Source organism: Panthera onca, chromosome B1, assembly GCF_046562875.1.
Source record: "Panthera onca isolate mPanOnc1 chromosome B1, mPanOnc1 haplotype 2, whole genome shotgun sequence".
NCBI lineage: Eukaryota > Metazoa > Chordata > Mammalia > Carnivora > Felidae > Panthera > Panthera onca.
In genome coordinates this window covers 169,390,821-169,410,138 of record NC_138342.1, presented here as the reverse complement: position 1 = coordinate 169,410,138, position 19,318 = coordinate 169,390,821, and the positions used below count along the sequence as shown (strand labels likewise).

The following is a 19,318-nucleotide window of genomic DNA, read 5'->3' as shown; positions in this document are numbered from 1 at the left end:
AGATAAAAATGTGGGTATATGTGCAGCTTAGTATGCTTATATGTATTTCCTAGCTCCTGATGAAAGGGACTAGAACCTCAAAATCACTATATGTATTGATTTTGGGACTACAAATAAATTTTAGCAGGGAGGCAGGTATGCAAAAACGGAATCTGCAAATAATGAAGAGCAATCATATATACTAATAATGAAGTATACATATTGATGAAGTTTTGGGGTGATGGTGGGGTGGTCTGGAGCCAACAGCCAAGAAATTCTTGAGGACGTCTTTGGTGCAAAAAGGTGATTTTATTAAAGCATGGGGACAGGACCCATGGGGCAGAAGAGCTGCACTGTGGTTGTGATGGGTTACTGATTATATGATTATATACCCTCAAGTTGGGAGGGGGTCAGGTATAGAGTAAGTACCTAAGGTATTGTGGAAGCAAGGTTTCCAGGACCTTGAGAGGCCAGCTGTTGCTAGGGAAATGCCATTTATTACCGTTTAGTAAAACCGTAGTCATGAGACCTTTCAGATGTATGGGGGGTGGGCATTAAGCTTGGAGTATGATTGCCAGCATATATCTTGGGGCACTTGAGATAAATGAAGTAGATTTACAGGATCCTGGAGGTTGAGATAAGGTTAAACTAAGATTCTCTTTTGTCCCTAGCAAAAATGTCATCCTTGAGGCAGCTGGGATCCTAGAGGGAGGTCACTCTGCTGGTTTCAAGGACTTGTCAATGGGCTGCAGGCAGCATGGAATTTAATTTTTCATTTGCCTTTGCTTCCCACATTACCATGGCAAGCCCTTTAACCCCTTTCCTTTGTTCTTGGGTAGCCAGGAGTGTCCACAGAATATCACGCATACTCCACCTGAGGTGGGAGAGGGGGTGCTTTAGCCTGCATTTTGCCCTCAGCTTGCCACACACTCCCTCATTACATATCTCAGTCTCAAAACACACGCAACAACTGACAGGACTATGGTAAGAATCAGTAATAACTGTAGTTGGCTCTTCTGAAACACCCAAAAAGTAACTCCTAGTTCAAGCAGACAAAAGTAATGAACGTCACAGGGAACAATTCAACAGAGAATGCATTAAGTTTCAAGTATACACAAGACAGTCATAAAGGGGTGGTTGGCTGGCATAGTTGGTAAAGCATGTAACTCTTGATCTTGGGGTCATGAGTTCAAGCCCCATTTGGGTGCAGAGATACTTAAAAAAAAAAAAAAAAAAAAAAGATAGTCACAAAAATCTACTAGGTATCTCATCACAAATAGAGTCCCCATAAATTCCAAAGAATGAATATGTCCAGGTTATGTTCTCTAAATAATTACACTAATAAAATCAATAACAAAATATTAACTTTATGAAAAAAATCTTGCATGACTAGAAACAAAAAACATACTACTTCATTGTGTTAAGGTTAAAGAGAATCTTAAAATATAAACTACTGAATGATAATAGAAACAATACGGGTCAAAATCTGAAGGACCCAGATAGAGCAGCACTTAAAGGGCAAATGTACACTGATAAGTACATTTATTTTTTTTTATTTTTTTTTTCGACTATTACACAATTATGCTAATATTTTATTAATTCAAAAGCACTTTACAAGAAAATATAAGTATGGCTTCCAATAGGAATGTTATACCTGGACTTGATACCAAGCTCACAGATTTTAGTTTTGCAAGGAAAAACAGGCTTTCAGGTTAAACAACAATTTGTTACCAAAACTTTAATCCCAAGGATTCTCACAAACATATTACAAATGACAGCATGAAAAAAAATCTTGCACAGTAACTCAAAGTTCAGCTCTACAATGTACCCTTAAACTGGCAGGACATTGGTATTTTGAATAGTTTCAAATTTCCAAAGAGAGAATGTTACATAGAGCTGTGTGTTCATACACAGCAATCCTGTTAAAATGAACTTATGACCTAAAGCAAAAGTAAACTTTCTTGAAACTTCCAATTCTACACCAACTGGACCACCTCTGCCCAGTACGAAGACAACTAGGATTCATTTTATTTTAAACCTCTAACCTAGTTTAATAGTGCAGCTTAATTTTTAGCTGCTGACTTGGGTTCACAGCAGCTTTTAAAGACTGTTCAATTACAGCTGCATGCACACTATCTCAGCTATGGAAAAACTGTTCAATTTTTGCCAGTTTTGTCTTCATAATCTGAAATGTCAAGCTTTAACTGGGCAGGAGTTAATAGGTTTATTATCAGTCTATGTAAGACTAAACTTCAAAGCAAATTCAATTTTGCTTAAGGGAACATTGTAAAGTAACAACTCTTAATATTACATGCCTCATATGATCCATTCAAATCATAGAGAATTACATCTTTATGTGTCACTGTTCCAAGAGACAAACAAATGTGAACAGCTAAAACATCTTAAAAATGCACCAAGCTTATGAAGTCTCAAACAAAACTTGAATTTTCTGTACATACTCCTGTCAAATGAAGTTATTTCCTGTACACCACTCCTCTTGCAAACTGGTCTTCTATTTCCTTTCATTTGACCTAGATCGGCTACGAGACCTAGAAAAGGATCGGGACGGCTTGTGATTTCTCTCCCGAGACAGTGATCTCTCTCTCCTCCTATCTCTAGAAAGGGACCTGCTCCGGCTGCGGGAGAAGCTTCTCCGTCTTGGAGATCTGCGACGAGGTGGAGGACTCCTTCTCCGATAATCATCTCGAGGGCGACGACCCCAAGAAGGAGGTGGGCCACGATTTCTACTTCTCTTTTCACCATTCGAGAGTTCCACTCTTACTCGGCAGCCACATAGTGTTCTCCCATCTAGCTCTCGAACAGCATCACCTGCATCTCGGGGATCTTCAAATTCAACAAAAGCAAAGCCGGGAGGGTTTCTAGCAACCCACACACTTCGGAGTGGTCCATAATAGCCAAAAGCTCGTTCCAATTCAGTCTTGTTACCATTGTTTCCAAGATTACCTACATAAACTTTACAGTCCAGTGGACAGGAATCACGATGCATTTCGAAATCTTGGGTTACAAAGCAGACGCTCAAAACCACACACCCTCGGATGGGTCTTCCCGCTTCCCGCTCCCCTCCGGCCCGGCTCCCGCAGATGCTCTCGCTGACCTGGCGTCCACGAAATGGCCAGTACATTTATTTTTTAAAAATAGATATGGAAATATGCTGGTAAATGCTTAACCTATATCTTAAAGGTCATATAAGAAACTCTTAACAGTGATTATAAGAGTGGAATGGCTAACATGTAAGGAGATGCTTAATTTCATCAGTAATTGGAAAAATATTACTTGAAACATAAAATACTATTTTATACCCATCATTTTTGTAAATATAGAAAATGAGATAAAACCAAATTCTGGAAAGAGGGCTATAAGGAAGTATGAACTCTTAGCTGCTACAGGCAGGCGTATAGATTAGTACAGCTATTCTGAAGAGGAATCTATGATGGTCAGTTCAAGTATGGAAGGTATATACCCTTTTCTCTGTCAATCCCACTCTTGTACATAAGCCACAGAGAAACTAAAACATGGTACCATCAGTAGATTTATATTTTTATGAATATTCATAACAGTAATGTTCATAGAAAAAAGAAACTGGAGGCAACCTAGGTGTCCACCATTGAGAATAAAGAACTAAAATGTCATAGATGTATACTATGGAATACTCTACGGCAAGCAGAAAGCAACGACTGAGAGACAGCAACTTGGATAGATCTTAAAAACATCATGATAGATAAAAACTCAAATCAACAGAAACAGGGCCATAGCGTGGTCACATTCATCTCAAGTGTAGTGCATTAGCATCACATGGGAACTTGTTAGAGACAGAGATTTTCAGACTCCAGGAATTCTGGGGTGGGGCCCAGCAATCTGTTTTTGAACAGGTGCTCGAGGAAATTATGATGTATGCTTGAGTTTGAGGACACTGAACACTACCATATTTATGTAAAATTAAAATACTTTTATCCACCAAAACCTTACATATTATAAAATTAGCGTAATGTATTATATGTCTTCTGAGGCATATACCAAATATAACAGAAACATATATAATGGCAAGAGGGGGAAAATATTAATAGAGATCATAGATAAGAAAAAAATAAAACAGAGAGGGACTTTGCAATGACTAGTAATAAATGTGTCATGATCTGAACAGCTTGATGAATTTAACTGAGATTTTCCCACCTCCCCAAAAAAAGGTTTCAAAATTCTAAATCCAGATGCTTCCCAAAATGCTTAATTTAAATCACCAATGTCTCTTGCCCATGCTTACAGGATTAGATTCCTAACTGGCCTCCCTGTACCCACTCTTAGGCTTCCACAGTTTACCACAAACCAGCCAGAGTGACTGTTTCAAAACATACATGTGAATATGTCACTCCCACCTCAAAACTATCTCCAATGGCTTCCTTTCGCATTCAGGATAAAACCCAAACTCCTTACTATGGTTTCCAAAGCCTGATATCATCTAACCCTTGCCTATCCCTCTGACACATTGCCTACATCTCCCCCCCTACTCATTTTTCCATCTAGCCAAACTGGCCTTGTTACTATTCCTGGACTGCATTAGGCGTGCTCCAGCCTCAGAGCTTTAATACTTGATGTGTCCTCTGCTGGAATGTACTCACCCCTCCCCCACCTCCCATCAGGTAAGCAGGGCTCACTCCCTCAGGTCATTCAAGTTTCTCTTCAGATGTTACCTCCTCAGATAAGCCTTCCCTAATCTCCATCTAAATTAGCTATCCTTGTGGGCTCTTTTAGTCCCTTACCCTGATTTGATTTTCATAACACTAAACAAATACACAATGCTGCCCCTTTCACTAGAAAACACAGTAAAAGACTTGGCTTTGTTTGTTCACACCCATCCCCAAAATTTAACAGTGTTTCCCAACAGAGGTAATACTGACTATGTGAAAAGCATGATCCTTTGTTGTTTAGGAGTTTCTGCATATTGCAGGATGTTTGTTTCCCTGGACCCAGCCCATTAAATGCCAGTAGGACCCGGACATCTCAGTGAATCAAGACAGTTGAGCATCCAATTCTTGATTTCGGCTCAGGTCAAGATCTCATGGTTCATGAAATCAACCCCCACGTTGGGCTCTGCACTTAGCATGGAGCCTGCTTAAGATTCTCCCTCTGCCTCTCTCTCTCTCTCTCTCTCTCTCTCTCTCTCAAAAAAAAAAAAAAAAAAATCTCCTTTAGCCCTTTCTCTTATTGAAGAATCAATTAAAAGAAACTAAAATTTAGCTTGCCCTACCTCAGAGTAAGTAGTTTATAATAGGTACAAATGAAGAAGGGATGTCAAAAAGCTCAGAAGTAAGTGCAACTTTACTATTTTGTTTTGTCAATGAGATTTGGATCAGTCCCTAAATGCCAAAACTCCTTAGTATTTGTACTAATCAAAGCCTGCATTGCTTCAGGAAAGACATATGCTTGCTCTGGGCATGAAAAAAATCATCTTGCCTTGATTATTTCACACAGGCTCAAGGAAAACAATTATTAAGTATAGAAAGAAAATATAAATACAGTGAATAAAGTTCTGTGAAAACAATGAGGCAATATGTATCAAAAATCTTTAAAATGTTCATAGTCTGGGGCACCTCGGTGGTTCAGTCCATTAAGTGTCTGACTCTCAGCTCTGGCTCAGGTCATGATCTCACTGTCATGGGATAGAGCCTCATGTCGGGCTCTGCCCTGACAGCGAGGAGCCTGCCTGGGATTCTCTCTCTCCTTTTCTATCCCTCCCCCACTTGCTTGTGCACTCGCGTGCTCTCTTCCTCTCTCTCACAAAATAAATAAACTTAAAAAAAATAGAATGTTCATAGTCTTTCATCCACTTCTTTTACTTATAAGAATCTAACCTAAGTAAATATCAGAAATGTTATTAATTCAGAAAGGTATTAACTGTAGCAATATGCAGAAGTAACTAGAAAACATCCACTTACATTACAAGTGATAAATATCCAATTAACAATTGTTTAAGCCATAAAGACATTAAGTATCTCATGAAACAAGAAATCTGGAGGTAAGATGTCCAGATTTAGTGTACCAGCTTAATGCTGTCACCAAGAAACCATGTCCTCTTTCCCTCTATGATCTGTAATTCACAGGTCTGCTTTTCATCCTTAGCACCTCCTCATGATCACAAAATGGCTGCTATAGTGTACCCACCCACATTTGATATGATGTAGTTAAACAGGGGTTCAGAAACTTTCACCTTGCTCATCTTTTCATCTGGAAACGAAGTGTTTCAAAGTGTGTGTCAGCACGCATGCGCACGCGCGCACACACTCACACACCTAAAAAGCACCCAGCAGAGTTCCCTTTATATATTACTGGGCAAAACAGAATCCCATGTTTATCCCTAGACCAATCACTGGTGACAAGGAATGGGTTTATATGACTAGCTCAGACCAACCAATTCATTCCCTGGGGCTGGGTTAAGGGCTTCCCCAAAGTGAAATCAAAGGTTTTCTCTGAAACCCCAATCTCACTTATCTGAAAAAAATAGAATTTTGATAGTAAGGAAGGAGAGAAAAGATAGGCAGTAAGCAGTATCAACAAACCAAACATCCAAAAATAAAGAATAGTGAAGTAAATTCTGATATTTTTACCATTAACCACAGAGAAAAGTGTTTTCAATACAATGCTGAGTGGGGAAAAAAAGACTACAAAAGGAAATGTCCAAAATGATTTCAATTTTCTTTAAAAAAGGATAAATACAAATGTAAAAGAAGAAAAAGGACTGCAAGAAAATACGAGATGTTGGGGCACCTAGCTGCCTGAGTCAGTGGAGCATGCAACTCTTGGTCCAGCGGTTGGGAGTTACAGCCCCACTTTGGGTGTAGAGATTACTTTTAAAAAATAATTTAAAATCTTAAAGAAAAAAAAAAGAAACTATAAGATATTAACAGTGATTATATGTGATTTATACAAGTTTTTGTTTTCTTAGAGTCTACATTTCCCAATTTTTCTACAAAAATGAACTATTTACAACAACAAAAATGTAATAAGGACTCCATTGCCTTATTTTCATCCATTTGACAAAAACAACATACTCGTACTTATCAAGGACACTGATAAAAAAAAAAACAACTGTGATCCAGTATATACCTATATCATGCTGGACTAAGCTGTAGCCTACAGAAGTTTATAACCTTGGTAGTTTATAAGTAGGTGACTTCCAACTAACACTATATACACCCTGAATTTTAGTTTTAAAACTGGTATAAAATAGCATTGTCACTTTAATGTTTTGATCCATTTACCTCTTAAGCTATTCCAGAAAAATCCTTTAAGTTAGTCAAACGTCAAATAACAGGATAAAGCCAAATACAAACTATGATTTATTAACATTCATTCATTGAGCAAATATTGATTGAGTGCCAATTATGTGTCAGGTACCATGCTAGTATGCTAGGTCTTAATATGAAGAATATTGCAGAAAATTAAACAAGCACTTTTATACAGTATTGAAAAATCTAGTTACAAGTGCATCTTTTCTAACAGACTGTCAGCTCCTATAGAAAGCATTAATCTTAAAAACAAACAAATAAAAATAGAAAGCATAAATCTTATTCATTATTTTATCCTCAGAGCCTGCCATAAAGTTGGCAATCAGGAAACATTTGTTGATGAATGAGGAAAAAATATGTAACAGAAAATATTCTGAATATAGTATGTGTGTACAAAAATCATTATGGAGTTTTTCAGTGTGTGCTTTATACTGAATGTATTAATGCATTGAAACTATTTGTAAATATGTCAGTTAACAACAACGAGAAGATGATTTGGCATAATATTATCTTTTTAAGAAGTTGTTTCATTAAATATAATGACTAATTAAAAATTCAGTAAGTTCTGTATTCTTCTCTTCAGCCTCTAAAACCTCTTCATGCTGGGGCGCCTGGTGACTCCATCAGTTAAGCATCCAACTTTGGCTCAGGTCCATGATCTCACGGTTTGTGAGTTCCAGCCGTGGAACTCTGGGTGAGCTTGAGCCCAGCTCTGGGCTCCGTACTCTCCCTCTCTCTCTGCAACTCGTGGAATTCTCTCTGCCCCTCGCTCACTGGCTCTCTCTTCTCTCAAAAATAGATAGATAGATAGATAGATAGATAAAACCTCTTCATGCTAATCAATACCCAAAGAAGTAAACATTCAATGTGTCTTTCAAACATCCACATTTTTGATTGTCTCTTGAAACATGATGTGAATAGGAATTAGAAAGCTTTTCCTTTTTAGACTATGTTTGCTTCCCTTTTTATTTTATTTATTTATTGAACTACAGTTGACATACAATATTAGCTTTTGGTGTACAACATAGTGATTCAACAATCCTATATATTATGCAATGCTCACCACAATAAGGATAGTTATCACCTGTCACCATATGAAGTTATTACAGTATTTTGACTATATTCCCTGTGATGTACATTTCATCCATGACTTATTTATTTTATAACTGGAAGTCTGTACCTCTTAATCCCCTCTACCTATATCCTGACTTCCTACTCCCCTCTCCTCTGGCAACCACCAGTTTGTTCTTGGTGTTTATAAATAAGTCTGCTTCTGTTTTGTGTGTTCACTTGTTTTGTTTTATAGATTCCTTACCTGAGTGAAATCATAAGTATCTGTCTTTCTTGGACTTATTTCTCTTAGCATAATATCCTCTAGGTCCATCCATGTTGTTGCAAATGGCAACATTTCATTCTCTTTTATGTCTGAGTAATTTTCTATTATATTATATCCATTATATATATTTATTACATCTTATTTATTCATCTATCAATGGACAATTTTTTAATTAAAAATTTTTTTAATGTTTATTTTTGAGAGAGAGAGAGACAGAGCATGAGCAGGGGAGAGGCAGAGAGGGAGACACAGAATCCAAAGCAGGCTCCAGGCTGTTGGCACAGAGCCTGACTCAGGGCTCAAACTCATGAACCGTGAGGTCATGACCTGAGCTGAAGTCAGACAATTAACTGAGCGACCCAGGTGTCCCTACCAATGGACACTTAGGATACTTGGAATAGAGAAGCATTTCAATGATACAGTCTGCAGGTATCATCTCCACTCATCTCAGGTACGTACTTGGAGACCTTGGGAATTTACTGAGCAGCGGGGCAAGAAGATAATTTTCTTAGCTTCTACCATTAACCTTTGTCCTCACAGATGACACTAAATTAATTTGGGGCACTGGCACATAACTCTGAACTTCTCTGATTCATCAATTTAGACACATCTATTTAACTAAAGAGTTTCTGCCAGCTTTAGAATAACCACTGCTTCTTTAAGCACTAGGTGAGAGAGTTGACTTGGATTTAGGAGTGATGCTGCACAAATAAACTTTTAACCACTAGAAACACACTAAATACACTGAGACCATCACACTATGAGGGAGAGGCAGGACTAAAGACTACAAGAACAGCAAGCGGACTCAATTTCTCATCTCATGCTTATTCTTGGGCACATTATAAATTCAATTACCTGTACTATTTCAAAAGTTACTTGCCTTTTATTTGCCAAGCATGTACAGCTAAATCAATTGATATTAAATATGAATATGGTTCCACTGTACTCAAGTCTTTGCATGATGTTCTAAAATAGTTTTATTTTTTATACACAACAGCTTATACTTTAATTCCAATCATTTTTTCCCTTCATTCAGTTTTCAAAATACACGAAAGTAAATTTTGAGTTTCCATTAACTTCATTAATTTTAATCATTTTTTTTTATTCAATGAACATTTATTAAGTGCTTACTATGCATAACAGTATCAAAAATTATTCCTACAGTAAACTAAGTGCCTGGTGGTTTAGCATTGGAAGTTAATCTAAGAGTAAATTACAGCTCACCAGCTTGTGGTTTTAGAATTAGTGTCTGCTAATCCAAATCCTGTTTAGGGTGAATAGCAATTTATGCCATTTATATACAGCCTGTACACTATCTTCAAAGAGGAAAGGTTGGTAAACATTTGACTTACCTGCAAAGCTGGGTTTAATATAGCCCCTTCTATATGTCTACCACATATAGAAGCTACAAGAAGGAATAGAACTTTCTTACACCAATGAAAACATTTTTCTAACACCTTAATTACTAAAAGTAACAAGGTTTATAAGTTCTGCCAGTGTTCTCATTTTAATTTCTTCTACCGAAGAACAGAAAGCAAAGTTCTAAAAAAAGGTAATGAAAGTTCCCACGTATCCAATTTAATTTTTACCTCTATACTGAAATAGCCTCTGTCCACATAGTCACCCAGAAAGAGGTAGCGTGTGTTAGTAGGTGATCCTCCAACTTCGAACAACTTCATCAAGTCAAAGAATTGTCCATGAATGTCACCACACACTAGGAAAAAAAGGGCATAAGGTGAGGTGAAAAATGATGTCTTAGAAGAGAAAGGGCAGTACATCAATAAGATCACAGTTTAACTTTTAACTGAAATCACTTTAGCTTTTGACTGGATTGTTCTATAATTGTAGTCAATCTATCAATACTGAATAGTCCCATAGGAAATATGAGATATTTTAAGTTGTATTTCTTCAATAAACAACAAACAATCCTAAGACTACCTCATAATTCCTAGAAAAATTATCACACATTTTAGTTGGTTATTTGTAATAATTTTTCAAATAAGCTCAAATCTAAGTGCCACCCAAATATTTCTCATACCTGTGATTGGAGAATCTAGTTCTATCATAGTCTTCTCTTGTCTCAGGATAGCAGCCCCATCATTGATTATCTTTAAGGCTACTTCCTCTTCCAGTCGCCCTTCCTTCACCAAATGGTTTCTTAAGACATCAATTTTAGGTTTCCCATTCTCAAATACTTCCTTCAAAGTAAGCCGTTGGGTTGGAGGAAAGGGGACAGCTAGAAAGAGAGAAAAAGTAATTCAAAATACTTAAATGCATAGAGAACTGTGAACCCATTTTTTTTCAATGTAACAAATTAAACCTAATACATCACATGATTTCAAATCCACAGCAACAGAACCATGTGGGGGAAAAAAATCTAAGATACTATATGTTACAGAAGATCAATTCTAATTTTTAAAAAGGCCACAAAGTCAAAGTCAGTGTGTGGATGTATGAATTATACTGTTTTACATATAAACGTCAAAGACTTGAAGCCGATTCAGAAAATAAACTAAAAAATAGGGGCGCCTGGGTGGCTCAGTCGGTTAAGCGTCCGACTTCAGCTCAGGTCACGATCTCACGGTCCGTGAGTTCGAGCCCCGCGTCGGGCTCTGGGCTGATGGCTCAGAGCCTGGAGCCTGCTTCCCATTCTGTGTCTCCCTCTCTCTCTGCACCTCCCCCATTCATGCTCTGTCTCTCTCTGTCTCAAAAATAAATAAACGTTACAAAAAAAATTAAAAAAAAAACAAACAGAAAATAAACTAAAAAATAAAGAACTAGATGATATGAGTTATCTTTTACTTATAGAAAAAGTATTAAAACTGAAACTGTGGTTAAAGAAAATGAAAGGAAAGAAATTTCAACACTAAAGGGTATTTATTTTTCCAAAGAACTGGCCTAATGGAATTGTGTTCTAAAAGTCTGACTTCAGCTCCTGATCGGGGCAATCACAGATGTATACTTTATTATTAAAAGGTAGCTGCTTAATGGGAATGCAAGCTGGTGCAGCCATTCTGGAAAACAGTACAGAGGTTCCTCAAAAAAACTAAAAATAGAACTACCCTACGACCCAGCAATTGAACTACTAGGCATTTATCCAAAGGATACAGGGTGCTGTTTCGAAGGGACACATGCACCCCCATGTTTATAGCAGCACTATCAACAATAGCCAAAGTATGGAAAGAGCCCAAATGTCCATCGATGGATGAATGGATAAAGAAGAAGTGATATATATATACACAATGGAGTATTACTCGGCAATCAAAAAGAATGAAATCTTGCAATTTGCAACTACATGGATGGAACTGGAGGGTATTCTGCTAAGCAAAATTAGTCAGTCAGAGAAAGACAAATATCATATGACTTCACTCATGTGAGGAATTTAAGATACAAAACAGATGAACATAAGGGAAGGGAAGCAAAAATAATATAAAAACAGGGAGGGGGACAAAACAGAAGAGACTCATAAATATGGAGAACAAACTGAGGGTTACTGGAGGGATTGTGAGAGGGGGGATGGGCTAAATGGGTAAGGGGCACTAAGGAATCTATTCCTGAAATCACTGTTGCACTATATGCTAATTTGATGTAAATTTTAAAAAATAAAAAATAAAATCAAAAATAAATAAATAAATATTAAAAAATTTTTTTTAAAAAGGTAGTTGCTTAAAGTATTACTGATAATAAGCAAACACTAACTGGATGGAGCTATTTCTGAGAATTACTTGCTATAGTAACACAGCATAAACTTGAGAAGAATAGATAAAGAAGGTCTAGCTGTGTTTTCTAATCTGAAAATGCTAAAAACTAATTTCAGTTTATGCTGGGTATAAAGTTAATCTAATATGGTGAATTACCAACTTTAACAGAAAAAACCTTTGACATTTTAGACTTGACCATCATTTCATTTACCTACTCTACTGTATAATGTATTCTAATTCTCTATGATCTAATATCCACAAGCCTATAAACCATACATTTAAACAAGGGGTTCATTGTAATTTGTGATTTATGCCTGATGGTTCCACTTCTACTTTTATGAAAGTGTTATTAAGAACCAAGTTAAGGGAAGCAAAAATAATATAAAAACAGGGAGGGGGACAAAACATAAGAGACTCTTAAATATAGAGAACAAACAGAGGGTTGCTGGATGGGTTGTGGGAGGCGGGATGGGCTAAATGGGTAAGGGGCATTAAGGAATCTACTCCTGAAATCACTATTGCACCATATGCTAACTTAGATGTAAATTATAAAAAATAAATTAATTATAGAAAGAAAAAAACATTAAAAAAAGAAGATACATGAACAGTCAATAAGTCAATAAAAGATCTTTAACATCCCTAATCATCAGGGAAATGCAGATTAAAACCACAATGAGATACCATTTCATACCAAGTAGAATGATTATAAGAAAAACACAAAAACAGAACAGAAAATAAAAAGTATTGGAAAGGATGTGAAGAAATTGGAAAAAAACAAAAACAAAAAAAAAACCCAAGTTGGGGCACTTGGGTGGCTCAGTCAGTTAAAGCGTTCAACTTTGGCTCAGGTCATGATCTCACAGTTCCTGAGTCCAAGCCCACCTACATTGGGCTCTGTGCTGACAGGGCAGAGAGAGCCTACTTGAGATCTTCTTCTGTCTCCCTCTCTCTCTCTCTGCCCCTCCCTCACATGCATATTCTCTCTCTCTCTCTCTCTCTCTCTCTCTCTCTCTCAAAAATGAACATTTAAAAAAACCTAGAAAAAAAAAAAAAGAACCAAGTTGAGGGGTGCCTGGGTGGCTCAGTCAGTTAAGCAACTGACTCTTAATCTCAGCTCAGGTCATGATCTCACAGTTCATGAGTTTGAGCCCACATTGGGATCTGCGCTGATGGGGCAGAGCCTGCTTGGGATTCTGTCTCTCCCTCTCTCTGACCCTTCCCTGTTTGTGCTTTCTCTCTCTCTTTCAAAAGAAATAAATAAACTTTAAAAAAAAAAAAAAAAAAAGAACCAAGTTGAGGGCACCTGGCTGGCCGAGTCTGTGGAGTGTGTGGTTCTTGATCTCAGGGTTTTGAGTTGAAGCCCCATGCTGGGTGTAGAGGTTACTTAAAAATAAAATCTCTAGGGGTGCCTAGGTGGCTCAGTTGGTTAAGTGTCTGACTTTGGCTCAGGTCATGATCTCACAGCTCATGGGTTCAAGCCTGAAGCCTATTTAGGATTCTGTGTCTGCGTCTCTCAAAAATAAGTATTAAGCCATCCATTGATGAATGGATAAAGAAATTGTGGTTTATATACACAACGGAATACTACGTGGCAATGAGAAAGAATGAAATATGGCCTTTTGTAGCAACGTGGATGGAACTGGAGAGTGTTACGCTAAGTGAAATAAGTCATACAGAGAAAGACAGATACCAAGTGTTTTCACTCTTATTTGGATCCTGAGAAACTTAACAGAAGACCATGGGGGAGGGGAAGGAAAAAAAAAGTTACGGCGAGAGCCAAACCATAAGAGACTCTTAAAAAAACTGAGAACAGGGGTGCCTGGGTGGCGCAGTCGGTTAAGCGTCCGACTTCAGCCAGGTCACGATCTCGCGGTCCGTGAGTTCGAGCCCCGCGTCAGGCTCTGGGCTGATGGCTCGGAGCCTGGAGCCTGTTTCTGATTCTGTGTCTCCCTCTCTCTCTGCCCCTCCCCGGTTCATGCTCTGTCTCTCTCTGTCCCAAAAATAAATAAAAAAAAAGTTGAAAAAAAAAAAAATTTAACAAAAAAAAAAAATAATAAAATAAAAAATAAAAAATAAAAAAACTGAGAACAAACTGAGGGTTGATGCAGGGTGGGAGGAAGGGGAGGGTGGGTGATGGGTACTGAGGAGGGCACCTGTTGGGATGAGCACTGGGTGTGGTATGGAAACCAATTTGACAATAAATTTCATATTAAAAAATCACAATCAATCAATCAAATAAGTTCAAATTAAAAAAAAAAACATTAAGAAAAAAATGTTTAATAAAAATTAAAAAATAAAACCTCTCAAAAAAAAGAGAGAGAACTAACTTGAGGGGTGCCTGGCTGGCTCAGTCACAGGAGCATGCAACTCTTGATTTTAGGGTTGTGAGTTTGAACCCCACATTGAGATTACTTAAATAATAAAAAACTTAAAAAGAAAAAAAAAAAACAAGTTGAAATCTACAGGCACTATAAAAATTTTAGACTTGAGGGGCGCCTGGGTGACTCAGTCGGTTGAGCATCCGACTTCTGTTCAGGTCGTGATCTCATGGTCTGTGAGTTCGAGCCCCATGTCGGGCTCTGTGCTGACAGATGAGAGCCTGGAGCCTGCTTCGGATTCTGTGTCTCCCTCTCTGCCCCTCCCCTGCTCATGCTCTGTCTCTGTCTGTCTCAAAAATAAATAAAAACATTTAAAAAAATTTTTTTTAATTTTTAGACTTGAAAATTCAATGTAAGTTTCATCATGCTCCTAGCTACAACTTGACTAATTTAGGCAATTCAAAGCTTATTGAAAAAATGTAGCTATCCAAACAGCAAATATTACTTTGAGAGGACCACATATATCCCAGTTTAATCAGGGCAGTCCTAGATTTCCACTGCTGTCCTAGCATAACTGTTAATAGCACCCCCTTTTACTCTCACAAGTATTCCAATTTGAAAGATAAATCAGTTTAATTTGTGTTAATTTGTATAAGATATTATGATGAATCTTTTATTTATTTATCTGGTGAGTCTTTAAGACAGAGTGAAAGGTAAGTCCTAAACAAACTTACTTAAATTTTTACTAAAATGTAATGGCAATATGGTTGTGGTTAACAACAAAAATCCTTTATAGTTTAGAGATTCTTACTGAAATATTTTCAGATGAAATTATATGCTATTTGGAATCTGCTTCACAACAGTGGGAGGACAGGGAATAAGCAGGGGTACAGATGAAAAAAAAAACTGGTAAGGAGTCAATAATAACTAGTGAGGCTGGATGATGTTTACTTGGAAGTTCATAATACTATTCACTCTACTGTTCTAATATGGTTGAAATACTTAGCATAAAAAGGTGGAAAAGTTGCCCAAACTAAGAGTATATCTTTTTTTTTAAGTGTATTTATTTTCAGGGAGAGCAAAAGAGAATTCGTATATGCATGCAGGCATGAGCGGGAGAAGGGCAAAGAGAAAGGGAGAGACAGAATCCATAGTCAGCATAAGGCCCGACTCTGAGCTTGATCCCATGAGCCATGGGATCATGATCTGAGCCTAAATCAAGAGTCAGACACTTAACTGACTGAGCCATCCACGTGCCCCTAAGAGTGGAAGTCTTAGAGAAACTTTCTTTAGAGAAACTTACATGAGGTTCAATCAAGAGATATACTTAATCGCTTGTTTGTGACTTCAGAGAACCCTCAGTCCTATGAAATCTTGATCCAGAAAAACAAATGGAAGATACCACATTTAATCATTCCCCTTTTCATACCTAGTTTACCTCTTTTTCAGTTTTCAAACTCTTACTCTCAATTTCTAGCTAGCCAATCTGCCCTTCCCCATTTTGAAATGAACCCCATAAGAAGCCAGCTTGTTTTTAATCCCCACTTTGTAAATAATTGAAATTGGTTAACAAACTAAAAATAAAATGAAATAATACAAAATCAAATATATTGGAATTGACAAAAAAGGTATTATTATATATAGAGGTAGTTCCAGAGACAAGAGATCCACAAAATATTACTTGACTTCTACCAGTAGTATTATACCTACTAATAAAAATTATTTTCCTCCATTATTGTTGCAATCAGGTAACAGTTTACAAAATAGGAAACCATTTTTCTTATGTATCATATAAGTTATGAAAGAGATAAGCAACCTAAAGAACTTCCGAGAAAAAAAGTTAGAAAGATATTTTTTCTTTCTTTCAAAGTCTCTAGTTGCAATTTACTTAAAACAAGTAAACAAGTCACCTAATTAAATGAAAGCAAAAGCAAGGTTGAAATGGATCAAGGGGATTATGCCCAGCTAAGAGAAATGGGACACAGCTGATCCAGGAACACTAAGAGGAATTAAGATTGGCTTGAGACAACATACATAACAGAAAGTTCCAGAAGAATCCTAAGTTTTTAGGTAAGGGCAAATAAATTCAATTTCCTTCAAATCAAAAGAAAAGAATCTTCAACTTTAAAGGAGTGGGTCCTATCCCCTCTCAAGTTACTCCTAGCTATGTTTAGAAGCCCTAAATTACAACTTCCTTCCTTTATTAGATAGTTGTATACACAATATAGTTGAGGTTGATTCATAGAAGAATAGGAACAGCCACCATCCTGAGAAGACTAAAGGGAATCTAGCTAAGTTTGGTCATGATAGGAAATAGCAGGAACTTTCCAATTAAATTTTAAAACCCCATTTTTAAGGGCTTCCGGCTGGCTCAGTCGGTTAAGCGTCTGACTCTTGATCTCGGCTCAGGTCATGATCTCATGGTTCATGAGACTGAGTTGGGCTCCTAGTGACAGTACAGAATCTGCTTGGGATTCTCCCTCTCCCTCTGCCCCTCCTCCACTCGTGCTCACTCTCTCTCTCTCTCTCAAAGTAAATAAACTTAAAAATAAAATAAGTTCTCGAGTGAAATTTTAAAACTCTATTTTTATTTATTTTTTATGTTTATTTATTTTTGAGAGAGACAGAGAGAGAGAGAGACAGAGTGTGAGTGGGGAGAGGGGCAGAGAGAGAGGGAGACACAGAATCCAAAGCAGGCTTCAGGCTCTGAGCTGTCAGCACAGAGCCTGACTCAGGTCTCGAACTTACAAACTGAAATCAGAAGCTTAACCAACTGAGCCACCCAGGCACCCCTGAAGTAAGCGTTTTTAAATGAAAGAACCAAAATGTCACTAGTGTCAGCGCTCAAGTTACTTACTGCTTTACTGGTTATATCATATCCTAATTTGGGGGGGAGAGCAGTCCCTTCATCTTTAATATAGGTCTGTTATTTTATAAACTACAACCCTTACCAATGAGAAAGGAGACTTAACAGAGGGTTGAAGGGTCTCAAAACACCACTACACAGTTAAAAAAAAAAAATGTGAACCGAAACATCACTTATCCAGAAATGTAATAATTCATGGGTAATAAAACTACAGTATTTTTCTTTTTTTTGAAGAGTAGAGGAGGTACTTGTTATTCAAAGATGACTGGTACTAAGAAAGGCCACTTAAAGTGTATCCACCTAAAATAAACATACACAGTAAACTGTGGGGGAAAACAATTTGGCATTTTATCTTTAAATACGAAACTAAGAATTATGAAAATGTTTCATTTCATAATACAATTTACAGCATGATCATAGAGTTGTTTTTACAAATACAACCAAGGATTTCATCATAAAACTTCTAAAAAATGATTAGCCTAAATTCTCCTTTGACTCTTAAATCCAACAGCCTATTTAATATCTGCTTGGAGGTTTAATAAGCATTTAAAATTTAACATGTCGGGGCGCCTGGGTGGCTCAGTCGGTTAAGCGTCCGACTTCGGCTCAGGTCACGATCTCACGGTCCGTGAGTTCGAGCCCCGCGTCGGGCTCTGGGCTGACTGCTCAGAGCCTGGAGCCTGTTTCAGATTCTGTGTCTCCCTCTCTCTCTGACCCTCCCCCGTTCATGCTCTGTCTCTCTCTGTCTCAAAAATAAAATAAACGTTAAAAAAAAAAAAAAATTAAAATTTAACATGTCATGGAAACAACATAAAAGTGGACTGATGGATGAATGATAAAGAACTTGTGATACACACGCGTGCGCGCGCACACACACACACACACACACACACACACCAGAATATTATTCAGCCATAAAATATGAGGAAGTCCTACTATTTGTGACAACATGTATGGACCTTGAAGGATTTTGCTAAGTGAAATAAATCAGACAGAGAAAGACAAATACTGTATGATCTCACTTATATGTGGATTCAAATCAAAACAAAACTCACAGAAAAAAAGAACAGACTTGTGGTTGCCAGAGGTAGTGGTTGGGGCAAGGGAGGTGAAAATGGAGGACTATAATCAAAAGATAAAAAACTTCCTGTATAAGGTAAAAAAGTACTAGGGATATAATGTACAACATGATAACCACAGCTAATACTGCTATATGATAGAACAGTTGTTGAGTAAATCCTAAGAGTTCTATTCACAAGGAGAATTTTTTTTCCTTTTTTTTCTTTTTATTGTATGTATATGAAAAGATGGGTGTTAGCCAAACTTACTGTGGTAATCATTTCAAAATACAGTGAAACCTTGGTTTATGAGCATAATTTGTTTCAAAAACATGCTTGTAATCCAAAGCACTTGTATATCAAAGCAAATTTCAAAAACCATTGGCCCAGTTGTGATCATGTGATATTGAGTGTCACGTACTACTCATTATGCAAGACACTGCTACTTTATCAAGTTAAAATTTATTAGAAATGTTTACTTGCTTTGTAGAACACTCACAGAACAAGTTACTCAAAATCCAATGTTTTACTGTATATCTAAATCAAACCATCATGCTATATGCTTTAAAGTTATACAGTGATGTATGCCTATTATTTTTCAATAAAACTAGAAAAAAAATAACATGTCTAAAATTAAACTTATTATTTCCCAGACTGCCTCTAATCTTTTCCATCTAAATATATGGAAACATCGCTAAACCCAGGTGCTTAGGCCAAAAACCTGTGGGATCTTCCCTTAATCCTGACTTCCCCAGTTCT

General features: G+C 37.1%; 1 protein-coding gene and 1 pseudogene across 7 annotated transcripts in view; both read right to left on the bottom strand.

Moving 5' to 3' along the window:
• The window catches only part of PPP3CC (protein phosphatase 3 catalytic subunit gamma), a 105,746-nt gene that overhangs the window by 54,206 nt on the left and 32,222 nt on the right, over positions 1-19,318 (bottom strand). For 6 of the 7 annotated variants that reach the window (XM_078445455.2, XM_078445452.2, XM_078445450.2 and 3 more), the window contains exons 2-3: positions 10,655-10,852; positions 10,206-10,330 (exon numbers count right to left, since the gene is read on the bottom strand). In XM_078445455.2, the coding sequence (XP_078301581.1) occupies positions 10,206-10,330; positions 10,655-10,682 (153 nt within the window). In that variant the 5' untranslated portion in view covers positions 10,683-10,852. Of the gene's footprint in view, positions 1-10,205; positions 10,331-10,654; positions 10,853-15,938; positions 16,009-19,318 lie in introns of all 7 variants that reach the window. The other variant, XM_078445454.2, reaches the window with a different exon arrangement.
• On the bottom strand, positions 1,551-3,108 carry LOC132691709 (serine/arginine-rich splicing factor 3 pseudogene; annotated as a pseudogene).